General features: G+C 38.9%; 1 protein-coding gene across 1 annotated transcript in view; it reads right to left on the reverse strand.

The window, feature by feature from the left end:
* Positions 1–18891, reverse strand: part of pawr (PRKC, apoptosis, WT1, regulator) — a 76483-nt gene that overhangs the window by 15579 nt on the left and 42013 nt on the right. Inside the window, exons 2-4 of the mRNA XM_079817513.1 lie at positions 14212–14340; positions 7036–7064; positions 559–649 (exon numbers count right to left, since the gene is read on the reverse strand). Coding sequence (XP_079673639.1) covers positions 559–649; positions 7036–7064; positions 14212–14340 — 249 coding nt within the window. The remainder of the gene's footprint in view (positions 1–558; positions 650–7035; positions 7065–14211; positions 14341–18891) is intronic.

Here is an 18891-nt window from a genome sequence, read left to right on the forward strand (position 1 = left end):
CCTCCAGGTTTAGGAAAAATGTATCTCCGTTTTAAAATCTAGTATTCGCTGTGTGTGAATTTGTTGTGTGAAAAATCTGAAGCCAATTAAGTTGAAGGTTATTACAGTGCTGTCATGCTGAGAGATATATGAAGACACTGCAAGATAAGGTGCTAAAAAAATCGAGTCTCACTGGGTTTGGATATTGACCCCATGCTGAAATGAAAATTTAATATTGGTATGTGACAATGATTACGTGTGGGTTCTAGGTTTGAAAGTATAGTGACATTTGAGAGTGAGTGGCACGGGGGTCAGTCTCGTGGCGTTTCATAAAAATGGTGCGGTCTTCCAGAGAAAGGTCAGGGCTGTGCTGTGAGAACTTGATTTAGGATTGACGTTGTAAACCAACTGAAATGTTGAATTTTTCCTCAGATGAAAGGCAATGTTGATTGAATACATGTGCAGTTTAAGGCAAAACATTTGCCTCCATGGGTACAAAGAAAGTCTTTGAGAAAAAGACTGAAAACCTGTAGGTGAGACATGCTGTTCTGTCTTATTGGTGGACGTACAGAAACATACCCTTTCTAGCTCCTCTAGCCTTCTCTCCAGGGCTGTGGGCGCGGCGCCGCTGCCTTCCCGTCCGTGTCGATGGCGATGTCTGTCTTCGTCGCTGGACACACAAAAAACACAATTTTCAAAACCATCACTAATGGCAGTGGTACATGTTTTAGCTCCAACATCTAAATGAATACAACTTTCTTTTGAATGTGCCAAGTACAGTACAAAACAAACTAAAAGGGGTCGTGGTTATCAACGCCGAAATAGCATTTTGAAACAGAGCGTCTGGTGTGTGACTCGCTGCCAATGTATGCCTCTAATGGAGGCGCTTCTTAAGAGCATAAATAAAATACCAGGTGCGCACCTTTTCGTTCAACGGTCTGGTTACAAATGATGCCTTGCTAAAACATCTTTTCACACATTTTTTTTTCTCCTTTCAAATGAGACTTCAACCTTTTTCTAACATAATGGCTTGGAAAGTGCGTCATTTATTTCGTAGGAGCGGAAATAAGAAAAGTGAAGCAGTAAATTATTAGAGTATGAAAAGCCTTTTTATGGCACAGTAGAAGGCATTAGAGAAATGCGCTTTCATTAGTGAGAAGAACAGACCTGCTTCTTACAGGACTGTGCCTTGGGACACCGCTGTGCAGCTAGTCAAAGAAAAGGGAGAAACAAAAAAATAAGAATATCTGTCTTTTTCCATTTCTCTCTCTCTCTCTCTCTCTCTCTCTCTCTCTCTCTCTCTCTCTCTCTCTCTGTGTACCCAAGCCAGACACTCTGGGAATATTCATGTAGAACCTATTTTAACCAGGTTCATCTCAATAATTACATATGTGGAAAACCTGTAGAGAATTATTTTGTAATATTTTACCTTTCGGCCGATACCCTCAATGGGAATCAAATTATTGGGCCGTCTTTTTGCTTCAGAGTGTACCGTGCGAGGACTGCCTGTACATTCCACAAAAGTGGGAAGAAAAGAACTGGCAAGAAATCGCAGAAAGGCTCATATGTGTTCCTGTCTGAGGTGGATTTATTAAGTCCCTGCATTTAAACTAGATAATGTTTAAGATTTCATGCATCAAACATAAAAAATGGTGTGTGTTTGGGACTACTTAGTTCAGTTGCAATCAAAATGATTCAACCTCCTTGACCTGCAAGACATTTTGCTGCAGAGGCATCAGTAAACTATTATAGAAAGTTTATTAATACACATGAGTAGGGATTTAGCGAATCCAGGATTCGGACAAATATTGGGCTTTTTGACGGGGTTTGGTTTCTGCCGAACCTTAGAATTTCTTTCCACCGAACCGAACCCTAGGCTTGCGCTACGCTGGTCGACGTAATGATACATAGGTGGACCGTTCAAAAGCAGTAGGCTGTGAGAAAGGGAAAATGGAACTGAAAAAGTGTTGTTTGGCAGTACTTTCAGTCAAAATAAGGCGATTCAAGTCGAGCTACATGTTCAATTTGCAATGCTGATTTGTCTCATGCTAAGCAAGGACCCTAAACAATACACAACATCGCCGCTGTCAAAACATTTGTGTATGAAACATCCGAAAGAATACGAGTTGTGCATGAAGGAATCTACAGACAGCAGCCAAATTGCAGAAACTTCAAGTAGCCTACGCAAAGAAAGGACAGTCACACTTTTAAAATAAAATGAAAAATACACTGCTGTGGACATTGTTTACTTTATTAATGTGTTTACTGTGTTAATGGACTGAGGATGGTAGTAGGATTCGGGTTTCGGATTTGGCAGAATCTAAACCAGTGGATTCGGTATTCGGCCGAACCCCAAAAATCTGGATTCGGTGCATCCCTACACACGAGTGGTTCTGGTTCTGAGAATGTAAAGTTAATGAAAAATTAAAAACAAATCTAATTGGTTCTAAACATTCATGTACAAAATTATTCAACCCCCAAGTGTCAAATTTTGTGTAGAATCTTTTATTCTTTATAACCCCCCATAAACGCTGCCTGTAAGTGCTTAGAAGCTTCTGTCACCTCTCTACTGCAAACTTGGCCCATACCTCACTTGAAAATGCATCGAGATCAATAATAATCTTTTTGACACCGTCCACTGTCTTCCACTGTTTTGTTCAAATTCAACCAAATATTTTCAATGAGATTTAAATCTGAAGACCATTCTGTCTTCCGTCGCCTCTATCCTTTGGCTTGCTTAGTGGGGGACACAACTATTAGACTATATTACTGATCTGCTCGCATTGACACTATAGTTGAACTGAGCTGGATGACATCAATGTTTTCTCCAGAGCGGCTGTCCAGCCGAATTGCATAATTTTCCTGTTTAACACTGTGAAGCTGCTTTGAAACAATTGTAAAAAACAAATGTCTAAACCAAGCTTCAGTAGATTTGGATGTATACTTGAGACAGCTGTCCTGCAGGAAAGTCCATAGATCGTCAAGCTTCAGTCTGTGCATTGAAGGCATCACCATCTTTGCCAAAATGGCTTGATACTTCAAAGAATCCATGACGTCCTTCATACAGTCAAGATTTCCACTTCCTGCTACAGCAAAGCACCCCTATAACAAGACTGGACCGCCTTCATGTTTGACCATGGAGATGGTGTTCTTCTGCTCATAAGCGTTGCCTTTTTTGCACCAGACATACCGCTGATCCATGGGTCCAAAAAGTTACAGTTTGGTCACATCACTCTAAAAAAACATTGTTCCAATACTCCACATTCTATCCAAATTAATTTTAGCATATTCACGTCTGCCTTTTATGTACTTCTTGGTCAAGAGTGGCATTAGGCAAGATGTCCCAACATGAAGGCCATGCTTCAAGCCAGTCTTTAGCAGTAAATGCTACTGCTAAAATGCTACTGCGGTGTTTTTTCTCAGTTGTTCTAATCAAACATTTTATTCCCCTGAATGATATTGTGATTTTTCTTCAATACCCTCAAAGGTTTTCTGGTACAACAAGTTTTAAACTTATGAATTTAGGCTGCCAGCTGTGTCTGTAGGAACTTTTAGTGTTTTGGAAATCTTATTGTAGCCATAGACGTTCTAATGTAATAAAACTATTTGTTCTTTAAAGCTTTTGTGAGAGCTATTTTGACTTGGCCATATTTGCAACTCAACGTTAGCATACTTGGGCTAGAAGTTTGCATGCGTAACAGCACAAGCAACGTTTTGGCTAAGTGACTTAAAATCAGCAGCGTTGAATAGGGGTTGAATAATTATGACACCTGTATCACAAAAAAATCCTTTAACTCAAAAACCTTACATTATATATTGACATTATCACTTTTAATTTGCCACTAAATTGTTATAGATGCAATAAATAAATAAACTCTGTATCTTTAGAAAAGCTTACATTTGTAAATTGTTACAGTTCCCAGGGGGTTGAATAATTTTGATCGCAACTGTATGTGTTCGACCAATGAAGGACAGAATAAGCTGGAAACTTTTTAGCTTCCGATTGGTGGCATTAACGGAGCAGCATAACACACCTTAAACAGAACCTCTGTAGCTAGAGAATCGCCTCTGGAGAATCGACTGGATATTCCTACTTAAGAGTTACTAAAGTAATGTAATGTCAGGTTTATTTGAATAGCGTTTTTGCACAATACGCATTGCTTCCAAGCAGCTTTGCAGATTGGATTACTATATTGTGATATTTATCAATCTGTGGTAAAAAAAAGTACTCATTTTGTGGTACAAGCCCATAAATAGTTTCTCTAGTCCTTTAGTCTTAATTGCGTGCGGAATAAAATAGTCAAGGAAGAACACTATGTAATTAACACTGTGTTTAATGTAACATTAACCCCATCCCGATCCAATCAAATCTACATTAATAAAACCGTGTCTATCCAACATAAATATTCTGTTTAGTTTGGAAAGACAAAACAGGAGCTAATTGCGTTGCGAATGCAGTGTAATGCTGTTTTGAAGCAAGCGTTCGGATCTGCGGCAACACTTGCGGCCAATCCCAAGTTAATAAAGGACAGAGCTCTGCTCAAAACAACCTGTCATTTTACATTTCAAACACTTACATTTCACAGCTACAAAAAAAACAGAATTCAAAAATGTTCTCAAAATTGCTGTGAAATCTGCTGTGAAAGTGACAAAAGCAACACTGGCCCTACAGAAATACCCTGCTCTGATTGGAACTAGCTTCAATCGCCTCACCTCTGTCTTCTAAAGCCTCACTTCATCCCCAACTCGCAGACGGCCTGAAGGGGTCTCTGGCCCCCGTAACATTAACATCCACTGAGGTCTGGTTGGGCCATTGTCGTTCAGGCACTGAAAAACCATTTGCCGGCTCTAATATTCGCCACGGTTATTCTCTTTTGACAGACGGCCGTTCTAATCCTCCTGCTAATGAGGAGGTACGCTGAAGAGCTTATATAATGAGGATATTCAGGTCAAACGTACAGAATGAAGCAGCTGTGAAACCTGCCAGCCTAATGCTTATGAACTGAAACTATTTAGTTACAAGCATCATCATCACTATTAATATTGTTATTGTTCATTCTTAGGGTTAGAGATTTGAAGAGTAATTCCTCCTGCAAACTTTGCGTATAACTTAAGTGATCAAACTCTGCAAACACATGATAATAAAGGACCTACGCCATGTCTAGTGACCAGAATATCAGGTTTTCAGGTGGGCTCTTTTCATTTTATTTCTTCTTGATGACAAAGAAACCACCAACATATAAAGTAGCATAATAATAATAATAATAATAAAGGAAACCCTAAACGAAAAGGCCCAATAATGTGTCCAGATAAGGTGTGTGATGTATTTTGCCATGCCTCTATCAGTGTAGTGTAGTCTGAATCTGATAGACTCGGAGAACGGAGCAGATGTCCAATCTGAATGTTCATGTCCTGGGAATGTAACAACCACTCTGTTGCATTAGTCCCCTGTGGAGAGGAAACGGGAGGAGGCAGAGGTAATGATCTGCTCCTGGAAACCCAGCAGGAACGGGCGTGTGTGTGCGCGCGTGCACGTGCATGTGTGTATGTCTGTATGAGAAAGGGGGGGGGGCAAAGTCAACTCGAATGTTGGCCATATTAGCTGGCTTCAGATTGAATTCATTCTGAAAACATTTCTATAGAACTGTGTCCATTCATCAAGATTAAACTTTTGGTAAGACATATTTTACTTGTCTATGAAGCATTAATTATGGCAGCGAGACTATAATTTAATGTGATGGTTAGCCCCTCCTTTTATTCTGATTGACTGTGAGTGTGTATGGAGCGGCCTCAGCTGCTGGTTCTGCCGCCCACCTGTCATGCCGGCTGCAGCAGAGCCCTGGGTGTTCGAGTGCGAGTATTGGGGCAGAAAGATGGCCGACTAATCAAACGGCCAGACAGAGCCTCAGATGGGCTTTTGTCTGCATCACCCTGGATCCAGCGTGCAAAATCCAAGCGATTGTAAACTGGGAGGTCTGATTAATTTAGTGAATCAGGTTGTTCATTTAAACGAACTAGCTCAACTATTTAAACAAGACTTAAACGGCTATTTTCTGTGACATGGATGTTCTGACCGGTTGTTAGCATGCTGCTATGCCATTGCTAGTATGTTCTGGGTGGTTGTTTTGCCGTTGCTATCAGTCCAAGTTATAAGAGCCCACCTAAGTCTCTATGAAATTCTGCTCTTTAGATATGGTTGGTTCCCACATAATAAAAGTATATCCGTTGATCATCTGCTGGACGAGAATCAAACGTCTATTTGCTCCTCAATGAGCCACACAAAAAGAATACTCGTCGCTTGATAAAATTAAAGTCATATGGACTATTTTAACGATGTTTTTAACTACCTTTCTGGACCATGAAAGTGTTAATAAAATTGCTGTCTATGGAGGGGTCAGAGAGCTCTTGGATTTCATTACAAAATATCTTAATTTGTGTTCAGAAGATGAACAAAGCTCTTATATAGCAGAATTTTCATTTTTGGTTGAACTAAACCTTTAAGAAAAATAGCTAGGCTATTGTTGGAGCAGGAAGTGTTTACGTGAGAGGTGACAGACTCACAGTGGATATTTCTTTGTCTAACTCGATCGGCATTTGGTTTGGGGTGAATAAAAGAGAAAAACTTAAGGTCTCCAAGTTTGAACTTTCTAAAACTTTTCTCTCGAATTTGTCTGCTCAGCTTGATACAAACAGTCCTCTTGTAACATTCAAGTGGAAACAAACTCAGTCCTGACGTGGCTGCCAACTGAGAGAAAGAAAGCTCCTGGCAGTCTCACAGTGCCTCTGAAAATGAGTCCAGTTAAGCCATGCTGTCGTTTGACAGGCTTTAAATCCCTTTCTTCTGACTAGACCCTCTTTTTTTTTTTTCAGCAGTTTCGCTGAGGCAAATTTTCAAGCCAGGAGAATTGTTGTACAGCTGACAGAAGCCACCAGATGAGCGAATGAGATGCGGTCAACGGCTAAAACTGTTTAATCCCTTCGATCTGCCTCTGTGCAATGCAATGCTGAAACAACGTATCTCACCCGCTGACAGATATTAGGTGCAGTCAGACTCACCTCTTATTACTTCTGGATCTCGGAGTGTCCTGAAAAAAAAAAAAAAAAGGCATAAGAATGAGAAAAACTCTGGCTTTAATGGACAAAGAGACAAATACATACACAAACAGAAGCCCACACACAACAGCCTCCCAATAGATTCTGTTGGCCTTTGAACGGTATGACTCACTCCATTCATACGCCCCTTTCTGAGGTACAAAAGCTAAACCAGACAAAATGAATCAAAAAAACAATAAATCCAGGCACTATAACTCACTCAGTGTTGAACCTTATGGTTGTGTTTTCTCCAAAGAAGCGCATTAAAACAAGTTCCATCAGTTTGATGGCCTACAGGTTATGGTCATCATTCTCAAACTCTCAATAAAGGCTGATATCTACCCAACTGTCATACCGGTATGTTCCAGGAACACAAAATTCTGTTTATTATAATGTTTTAATAGTTATTTTTAATAACTATTCCATCACAATTTATGTTGTTTTATAAATATCATAGTTTTCACAGTATCAAACCAATATCACTCTCTCTCAAGTATCTCATTACTATTATTATTATCTGTGTTTGAGTGCATGTTAAAAAAAATTTGGCACAATGTTTAGCCACAATTACATTTTACTAATTATTCCTCTTATCGCCCCACAACCTCTCGAAATATTGTTTGGCTAAAGCAATATGTTGGCAATCTAAACCCACACCACAATCAGAATACTGCTATCTCTGTAAACCCACAAAGCAAAACCAGGGGGGAAATATAAATGTTTTATAAAAAATAAAAAAAACATACTTCAGAGGCAAAAGCCTTTTTGAATGTTCTTGCTGTTAATGTTAATGGCCTGTTCTTGTTGAAAATTAAATATTCAAGTAAAACCTGTGCTTTTGAGCTTATTTTTACAATAGCTTTTCAAATCACCTGCTATATAAATACCACTTTCATGAGCTAATCATCATCAAATCAAGTTGCACCCTTCATTTTTATATTTTCAATCGGAAATGCGTCATATTACAGAAGTAAAATGGCTTGTGAACAACTTGCATGCATCCTTCCTTAAGACCTTACAGAGCATAATGTTGTGGTTTTGTGAAAAAGAGATAGAGCGCAAGTGCTAAATTATTCAATATAACTACTGTTTGTATAGCTGGAACCCTTAACCTTAAAAAATACAGATATTTTGGTCATCAGAGCCCAAAGAAACAGAACAGAAAGTGTGTAAGCGTGAAGACAGAGGGTGTGTGTGAGAGAGACACCGAGATGGAGAAAGCAAATATATTCATTGTATTCAGCCCAGTTTCTCTTCTGCTAAATTGCACATTGCTTAAAATGAAATTCATAGCTGTTTGCGATCTGACGGCCTTTGTGATTTTGACAGCCAATTTAAAAAGGTAAGATCTCAGGATCTCTGAAGTCCAGTCTAAAAAAGTCCGGCACATGCCTGCTCTGGCATTCTGGAGCAATGCTCATGTGCCCTAAATCTTTCCTGCTTTATGCGATAAACATTTAAATCCTGCCAGAGAAAAGCGGCTACGCCTGTCGCCCATTCACAATTCATATTTACCCATATAGGCTTCATAAGATTAAATACGAACGCTGAAAACCTCGAGCTTAGCATGCAGAAGAAAAAGAAACAAAGGGTGAGAATTTCAGCTTTTGGGCAGCATTTTAAAGGAAACTGCGTTTAATCACACTATGTAAATTCTGCTTTTCTCCATAACATTTTTAGCAGGTGCTTTTGTCAGGTGAAAATTACACTGCCACTATCTCATCGCTCTTATTGTTGGGGTCAGCTGAGTGGCGCATGGGAAATCCCTCCCGGCGCATCCAACGTCTTCACACTAGAAGTGCTAATTAAAAATGCAAATGAGCATTTACACTTTAAGACTCAGAATTAACCCCATATTGTCACAAAAGAGCTGTATAAAACCCTAATGAGCTGTATATTTAGAGGTCTTCTTCTAATCAAATGTCCAAAAAGGTTCATAAAAATGTCCTCTGTATCGTCAAGCAAGGACTTCGTCTCAAACACTAGTGAGTTTCGCCACCCTTTCACCATTTGATTTGATTGTTCAAATGCACCTATGATGCTCTCTTACAAATCACAGGCAGGTCAAACGTTTCAATCTACCATCCAAATGTGCCTATGTTGCCCAACAAAAAACTGAACATTTCATATGAATGAGACTATGAAACTTAGTATTTTTTGTCATCATGGGCATTTAGAGATGATGCACAATCACACAGAATTGTCAGGCATAAAATGGCCTGTTTGAATATTTGAGTGTAGCAATGAAGCATAGACAACATTTTGGGGCATTGGTAAATGTGTCTGTGATACCTAGATAGTGTGCTGCACTCTATGATGCCTAAAAATGCTGTCTAGGTAGGTAGCTCACTAAGTCTTAAGACAAATCTGAATAATTCTGAATGTTTTTTGGACCATTGATTTGTAGAGAACACACTAGGTTTTGAGGCACATTTTCAAAATATCACTTCCCAGCAATACATTGCAGCCCCTGGCGCCACACTGGAGCGAGATGATCCTGTGGAATGTTCCGCACGGTTCTGTGAGTTCTAGTGGTTCTCCGGTATCGGAGTATGTTTTCCTTGTACGGCAGAAGAGAAGAAAGGTAAAGCGTGCCTTAAGCAGAAGCAGATGGAGGCCTTGAGCTGATCAGGACTTCATTAGAGAGAGCAAAACAACACACACACACACACACACACACACACACACACACACACACACACACACACACACACACACACACACACACACACACACACACACACACACACACACACACACACACACACACACACACACACACACACACACACACACACACACACACACACACACACACACACACAAGAAGGAAAATACTGGTCCCAGCATAAAAATAAAGGAATTATACTCATAAAGCTACAATCTTTTAATTTACTGCATCCCTAAATTACCAGCGGCATTGAACAGACTGTACCGAGAATATTCGGAGACACATCGTGTGCATCCAACCCTGTAATGGCTGAACCTGAGAGATGTCAGGCATCATACTAATATTGTAGAAAGCTTGTAGATTACGACCATGTCTAGTGGGAGGTCAGAGAGCAGTGAAATATGATGTGGAATTCCACAAAAGCCATTCCAAGCAACCGATAAATGCAGCAGGAAAAAAGCAGCACATTTTTTAGACGCTCTACGCTCGCACGTCTGAAGGGATGCGTAAATCTGCCATCTGCTCTAACTGTGACGCCTATAAAAAAAAAACGGGGACATAATGCTACCTTTGTCATCTCTTGTAATATGAGGGAACACTGAAAACTTTTTGGATGCTGCTCTAATTATGCAATACAATACAAGCAATTGTGCTTCATCTGTGGTCGGCACATGTCTCAGTACCGACATTCGCTACAACAACACAACTGACCTTATGGGAGCGATTACTTAAGCATGCCCACTGCTTTTTATGGGCAGCCCACTCCATCTTTGACCGTCAAACAAAATGACATCACGTGTCGGCTCGCTCGCTGACGTACCTGATGATTTTGGAAAAGGCTTAAATGCAATAACTTTAAAGCACAAGCTTTTGTATCAGGTTATGTTAAAACGATATATAACAGTAGAAGACAAGAAAATAGTGAAATTACAAGGGGAAATGTATTCAATGTCAAGAAGTTATACAGTTGACAAAAACCGACATTAACACGAAGGAAAACGGACACCTACTGCAGATACAAATGGGGTATAATAATATTTGTGTGTGTGTGTGTGTGTGTGTGTGTGTGTGTGTGTGTGTGTGTGTGTGTGTGTGTGTGTGTGTGTGTGTGTGTTTTTTTCTTAAAACAAAGTTAAAGGGGGGCTGAAATGCTGTTTCATGCATACTGAGCTTTTTACACTGTTAAAGACTTGGATTCCCATCCTAAACATGGACAAAGTTTCAAAAATAAAAGTTGGACATAAGTTTCAGAAAGTTTTTTTCGAGTATGGGTATATGTCATGTCAGATGGGGCGGAATGTCCTTGTACGTACGGGCCGTACGGGCTCTTCTCCCGGAAGGGCGGGCACACGCGCGCGCGACTAGAGCCAGAGAGCAAGCCGGCTGCGCTGCAGTCACAGGACTTAACGGAATCAACAATGTCACCAAAGCACGACAACCCTGCACAGCATCCCAAAGAACCCGGAGCTGGAGTTGTGCAAGTGTTTGTTTGTTTCCTGAATTTTGGCGCCGATGGTTTATAAACAAGGTAGCTACAGTTCAACTCCGGATTTGTAGCTCGTCTAATGCTGGAAGATGGAGCAATCCCGGCAATTAAGGTTCACGGTCATGTGTTGGTAGCAGGCGGTGAGTAAAACTGCTTCAAATGTCTATCTGTTGTTAGCTATCGATTCCATTGTTCTTCTATGTTTTCTATGAGCGCTCGTCATTCTTTAGCTCCGCCCGAAACATACGCCCCCCAGCCGCTCGGCTTTTTTCGGAAAGACTCGGTACAGCGTATCTTTCTTTTATAGATATAATAAAACTAAAGACTTTTTGGAGATATGAAAGATGCAATACTACTCTATAGGTACTCAAGAGTGACATGAGATTGACTGAAAATTTGTGTTTCACCCCTGTTTTCACACCTTTAACTTTGGCCACATGCATGTAGCCTTGCATTTAATTGAGAAAACAAATTATGTAAGTGTAAAAATGAACAATGGTCAATGTCAAAGAACGACAAGCACTATTTAAATAAATGATTCCCCTTTCTAAAAACGTTCACTATACTGTTTTCTACTATTCCTTCCATTTGTAGAGATGTTTTGCTTTTGGATTATCATTTATAATTTGCAAGTTTACTTATTCATGGAGATCACTGGCTGCTATAGGAAAAAGAACGAACAAAACTCCATTCACTTGCCTTTCTGGACACCTAGTATCCGACTTATATGGTTCCATAACAACACCTTTTTACCCCCTAATTAAATGGTTATAATAATTGTGGTAAACATATGTATTTGGGGTGTTAGTCATTTATCTGTATTAAGGTCAATTGTAGGTGGCAGGTCAGAGCTATTTTCCAGTACATTGTGTATTGTGTAACATGTTTCATATAAAATATTTTTTATTTGTGTGTATGTCACTCCAAAGGACGAGGACTGACTGTTGTATAATATCCTACATACAATGTGAGCCATGCCCGATACAACAGAGGCCAACATCTGGAGAACTGTGGGTTGGCATACACTGCTGAACATGACCAGGATCACCAGAAACACATGTAACTACTCGCATTCTCACAGCTCCGGCAGTAGTTTCTTTATTTAAACATAATTATGAATCTAACTGAAGCACATTTCAATGGCTTTTCAGAGAAGCACTTTTCACAATGCCTTCAGTCGCAAACAATTGCACACTAAAAGTCCTTTCATATTTTGCAATAATAGGTTTGAAATTCTCACTGAATATACAGTAGCGATGCTTTCCAGGGAAAAGTAAATACAAGATGACATGCACTCAGACACACAATGTCAATGTGATTACAGTGTCAGAAACCTCCAGCTAATAGTTTCCTTTATGCATTCAGCAAACCTGAAGCTACATGGAATCAACCACCCAACAGGAGGAAATTAGATATAACACAACGATGCATCATTCAGAAAACTATGTAATCAATTTCCCAGAGCTCTACTGATGGTAATCTGACAGCTAGCCATCCTCATCCTTCAGTGAGCCCCTAAAATGACAAATGCGGGCAGAATTTTCAATGAATAATGGCTTGAAGTTTGGTCTGCTCCTCACTCAAAGCCATCATTCCACTTCATAAGATTTGGAATAAAATGCAATAAGATGTACTATGGGCTAATTTTATGATACTTGTTTCACCCCCTGGTCACTACATAGGTCCATTTAAATGGGGAAAAAAGCAGTATGAATGTTCTTCAAAACATCTAATTTTGTGCTCTGTGGTCATACAGGTTTACAACTTTATGAGTATGATTAAATTACTGAAAAACACATTATGCACAAAAAAGCTAATGTACACTAGTAATTAATGTATTTTATAAATGCATTTTTCATATAAATAGGTTTAAGCATTACATATTGTAAATAAAATTATGTTAATATCTTTTAAAAGTTTTTTTAAATTAAAATTCAAGTGAAAAAAAATCATAAAAATTACTAAAAATGTTAATTTCAAATGTAAAAAACTATATATTATACATGCATACACACACACACACACACACACACACACACACACACACACACACACACACACACACACACACTTTAACATTTGAAATTAAATATATATACATACATACATATATACACACACATATACATACACATATACACTCACTACTGTTCAAAAGTTTTAGATCTGTACGATTTAAAAAAAATTAAAAGAAGTCTCATGCGAAATTTTGTAAAATATTATTTAAAATCTCAAATTATTTTCTATGTTAATATATTTTAAAGTGTAATTTATTTCTGCAATGTCAAAGCTGAATTATAACTATATATATATATATATATATATATATATATATATATATATATATATATATATATATATATATATATATATATATATATATATATATATATATATATATATATATATATATATATATATATATATGCTGAAATGCTATCAATGCTGCTTTTTTTTTTTTTATAAATACCTCCTGTCACTTTTGATCCCTTTAATGCATCTCTGCAGAATAAAAGTCTATACTGAAAAATACTGTTTTCATTAATATTGTAAATAGCAAATCTACTACACTGCCCTTTTGTGAGAGGAATTTTATTATTGTGTTGCGTTTTATTTCTCTTTTCCTAGGAAATTTAATTTTGTTAGGCACTTTTTGTGGCCTTCGGCCACACCTTAAGTTCTAAAATAAAAATTATGATGCTGTTGTGATCCCGTTTGTCACGTTTCCTCTCTAGACGTGTCGTACACAAAGTAAACAGAAGACAAACCACCGTCATGTCTAGTGTCAAGAGATATTATCTTGTCTTATAATGTGGCTTGAGGCTCCATGAGCGTCTGCTTTTCTGCTTTTTATTTGTCACTTGATTGTGTTTGTTTCTTTGGTCAACACTGCCTCTGTAAGGCAGAACGGTGACGGCACTCCAAACACCCTCTAGAGGCAGGATTATCCTCTGACATCACTAAAACAAACACACACTCTCACCTGTATTGAGTGGGCTGCTTCGGGGTCAGAGGTCAGCGATTCGTTCTGGACTGTGTTGAGCTGTGTAAGACTTTCTTCCGTCTTCACCTCCTTCTCTTCTCCGTCATCATCATCAAGCTCATCCAAGCTCTGCAGAGAAAATTTCAGGCTCAGTCAGTTTTACTTTCTTCAGATTGCTTGGGATTTGTGGATTTTTTTCACATGACAAGAGAGTCTAATTGTGTTCAACACACACACACACACACACACACACAAACAGACACAGGAAGTGTACTACCGAATAGCCTTTGTGGTATGAGTCTAGGGGATTTTTGGAAAGTGGAATGTCCCATTGCACACTGGGAACAGAAAGTTCTGCATGTCTTAAAACCGACGGACTTTAAACATGTCTCAATAAGCATGGTAATCTAAAGAATACTAACAATCTGAGCTAACTGTGAATGATAATGCCCACCGCCATATGTGACAAAAAGTGACGGAGAGAGAAACCGGTTTTCTGGCTGCATGTAAACCAGTCTTTCCTGTTCACGAAGGAGAAGGAAGAGTGAAGGTGGAGCCCAGCACAGGACTGGGTGGATAAAAATAGCCTTACAAGGCTAAACTGGAATGTAATAATTTACACAAGCTTTCCGGCCAGCCGGTTTTATCAACACTTCCTGGGGATGGGCCAAATTCTGAACCCTCTCATTGCCATACACAAATGAATGCACAAACGACGACTTAGACACGCACACACTTTCCCACTCCCCAGGGATCAGTAAACACACTTCATCAGCCCCCGCTGCACCCTTAAAGGAGGTCACTTCTGCACTCCGCTGCCCGTTAGCCAAAATCAGACATTCCCCTGCCTAATGACAATCATTTATGTCAATTAAGACAGCTTATAAACTTGAGGGCAAATTATTGTCACAACAGTGAAATGACTTTAACAACATTTTCAACAGAGACCATTATTGTACAAACACTGTCTGTAACTATACATACAAACACTACATGACCTTTTGAAACAGTAAAAAAAAAAAATAGACCTATAAACATTGAAAGTGTGTAGAGATAATCTATTTAGAGTCGGGCTTGAAACTGCCAGTTTATAGAGTTCTATTAATCACTTAGAATGTGTAGAAAGGCACACTAAAATTGGTCATATATCAGGAGGAGAAATACATTTATTTTCTTATTTTTAACAATGTGCCTGATCATTGCAAAGGGGTAATTTACATATTCTTAAATGCATGAGCAGCAAGCAAAAACAAACAGGGTCAGGAAGAGGTGAAGAGTTTTATAAAAAGAAAAAATAGGCAAATATTTGACTAAAAATAAAACCAATGATATAATTTAAAATGAAATTATATTAATATATATGAAATACAACTATATATAAATGAAAACATAAAAAGTTAATAGTAATATGAAGAGCACTGAATAGAGTCGAAAAGGGACACTGAGGGTCTGGAGATAGAGTGGTGGAAAAACAGAGAAAAGAAAGGCTGCAAATTCCTTGCCCTTCCTGTTTATAAAGCAAATGAGAAACTCATTTAGCTTGACATAAACGTACACGTATTTACTCGAGTAAACAGGTTAGATCATCAAACCTTTAACCTCTCTGTGTGTTTGCAGTGAGGTAGAGGGGCTTCATTTAAAACACTCCATCTGTGCTCATCCTCTGCTTTATTTAGGAATGCATGTGCGGGTGGAAATTTTGTGTCTCGTCTGAATTTTTTTTTTATCTACGATCTATCATGTTAATACCCCTTTCCTGGCAGAGGGAATGCGCAACATATCTGCCTCAGAACTGCAGCCTATCCCACCATCTTAACTTTCAGACTACAATGTTCCACTTGCATAACCTTTTTTTTTGGGATGGAAAAGAGGAGAGCCCTATAATTAATCCGACAGTCTGATTGATATCTCAATTTAATATGGCATATTCCCTCAAATATATCAAAAGATATTTTACATTCCTAATGTCTCTCCAATAAGAGGCACAATAACAAGAGACTGTGTTTTTTGTTTATAAAATGGCTACTACATATGCTACTGAACTAAAAAGAAATCTAAAATGAATAATGTCTCACCTTGTGTATTTTAGCCCCGTTGGAACATTTTATTGACCAATCAACATCTAGAACCACAATAATGCATTGTATTATACTTTTCTATTTAATCTAATTCATTTCGTTTTGTGCACAATGATTCCATGTTGGAATTCTCTCCAAAAATATATATAACAAGTGAGAAAAGCTCTGTTTCTGTGTGTTTTGACTGGTGTTGTATTCAGCCATTTATGCAGTAGATTAATGGAGAGTCGAGCTGAGGGGCTCTGGATGCTCTTCCCTCCTGATGTCCTCGGCAGACTGGATTTAATGACTGTGGATTAATCAAGTATTGCATGCCCTGGCTACACAGGTTCATTAGGATGATGTATTACACCCATGGAAGGTGAAAAGTGTGTGTTCGAGTGTGTGCGCGATGAAGTCAACTGTCCTTTAATCATCACAAACCCACAGTCTCTTGGAGTGACTTAATGACTTAACCCAGAATCCCAAGATTATTCCGGGCACAGCTAAAAGCCATTTTATTTCATAAGTGCACACATTAGAATCAAATTTGCAGGGCTGTGGAGACATTTTTGGTTTAAGTGTCGAATACAGTTCTGAGTATTAATATTTCCTTCCACATTAGTACAACAAAAAACGCTATGTGAAGTGATAATGGTGATTCTTTGAAAGCCTCTCTGTTTCAACCCGAGATACCGCATAAGTGAATGATTTGGAATCCTCTACAAAGTAGTAATTTCTTTCACAAAAAAGAAAAGCTTTGGACGGTAGCATATGCATAGCTTTCGTAACAGGAGCATGCTTACAATGCCAAATGCTGCATACTGAGGCAGAAAGATCCACCTGCAAATGTTGTGCAAGTATCTGAATGAGATTTATGATGGCAACCTATCTCTCTCCTGCACCAAGAGATTAACCTTACCTGGTGAACATATATTTACGGCTTAGCCACCTCGAGCGCTCAAAAATGTGCACGCACACACATCCGGCTGGCAGAATCGGAGGACGCGTTCTCTGGTTATTAAATTTAATCATAAACCGTTTTCTGACAGCCCAGTGGCCATGGTCAGCTCAGCTCACTATATTTTTTACATTTAAATACACAACAGCAGGCAAGTTTCTCATTGAACTGACGTGTCTTTGCAGGTTTTCTGTTCCCCAAAGAAATTATTTTTTTCATTTCATTTCAACAGAGATTGTAGGGGAAAGCGTGTGAAACATTTAGATTGGGGACTTTCGCTACACTTTGATTTGAAGGCACTAGGCGAAACTTTAACAGATATCAATTCAGGTTGCTTACGGAAGCTGAAAAATTCTGCCGCCGCAGGGAGTGTACTGAGGTAGGAAGGCAACAATGCACGTCCAAATCCAATGATCGTGCCACATCCTGTCTACGGAGATACCTTCATCTGATTGTTTTTGAAGGCAGCACAGATGTATCCATCCCTGCCTATGATATCACATGATTCCTGCACTTGTGTTTTAGTGACAGTTGAGCTGAAGGACAAAAATGACATCTAAAAGTTGTGTCTGGGAGTCAGTTTGTGTGTAAATGTAGGATTTTTGCCCATTTCTTTTTTCAACTTTCCCCTTAATTTCTAGCAAGAAATTAGTATGGTAATTAAGTATTCACTTGGTTATCACCAAAGCTCTCTTTATTGTGTTGCTGCTAGAGAAAGACCATCCAAAATTAGGCAGAAATTATGGGAGGTATCTTGGAAAGCAAATTGTCAATAAGTCAATGGGCTAATAGGGATTATTTAATTAGGATTCCATCATCATTTGTTCTAATGTTGTTCCAAACCCTCTTTTTTTTTATCTGTTTGTCACACAAAAGGTATTCAGGGCTTTAGCATAAAAGTCCATGGTTGAGATGTTTGTTGTTCTCTAGAGTTATTGGGCCCTATTTTAATGATTTGAGCGCATGGTCTGAAGCGCATGGAGTACGTGCATTTAGGGCGTGTCCGAATCCACTTTTGCTAGTTTAACGACGGAAAAACGGTTGGCCACCAGGCGCATGGTCCAAAAGACTTGTACCTAGTCTCTTAGGCCGCATTTACACTGCAGGTCTTGATGAACAATTCCGATTTGGTGACTATATCCGATTTTTTTGATGACCCGCTTACATCATCTTTTAAAAGCGACTTGTATCCGATATTTGCATTTACACTATACACTGGTGAAACAGTCCAAGACATTCTGACCCAGAAAAGGAAGTAAAACGGCGCGATATGCAATGGACGCACACTAAATGATTATTCAATGTTTTGCTTTCCGCACTCTCTTTAAAGGTCAGTAAAACATTGCTCTCTTATGGCGGAGAAAAAAAGAGGAGAGCCCTTGATCGCAGTTCGTGTCCACCTGAGTTGACGTCATTCGCCTCCGTCCCTTTTTCCAATGACGTACGACTCGCATTTACTGGGGAATATCTGATTTGACCGCTTACATGGCAGATGCAAATGCATTTATCCGAATCATATCGGATTTATTACCACATATGAGTGAGGCCTGAATCCGATCGTGCATTTTTTTCCTGCTTACACGTTCACATGTCATATCCGATCTGTGCTACATGAGAGGGAAAAATCGGAATAGGGTCACTTGAACCATGCAGAGTAAATGG

This window comes from Gobio gobio (genome assembly GCF_949357685.1).
Source record: "Gobio gobio genome assembly, chromosome: 5".
NCBI lineage: Eukaryota > Metazoa > Chordata > Actinopteri > Cypriniformes > Gobionidae > Gobio > Gobio gobio.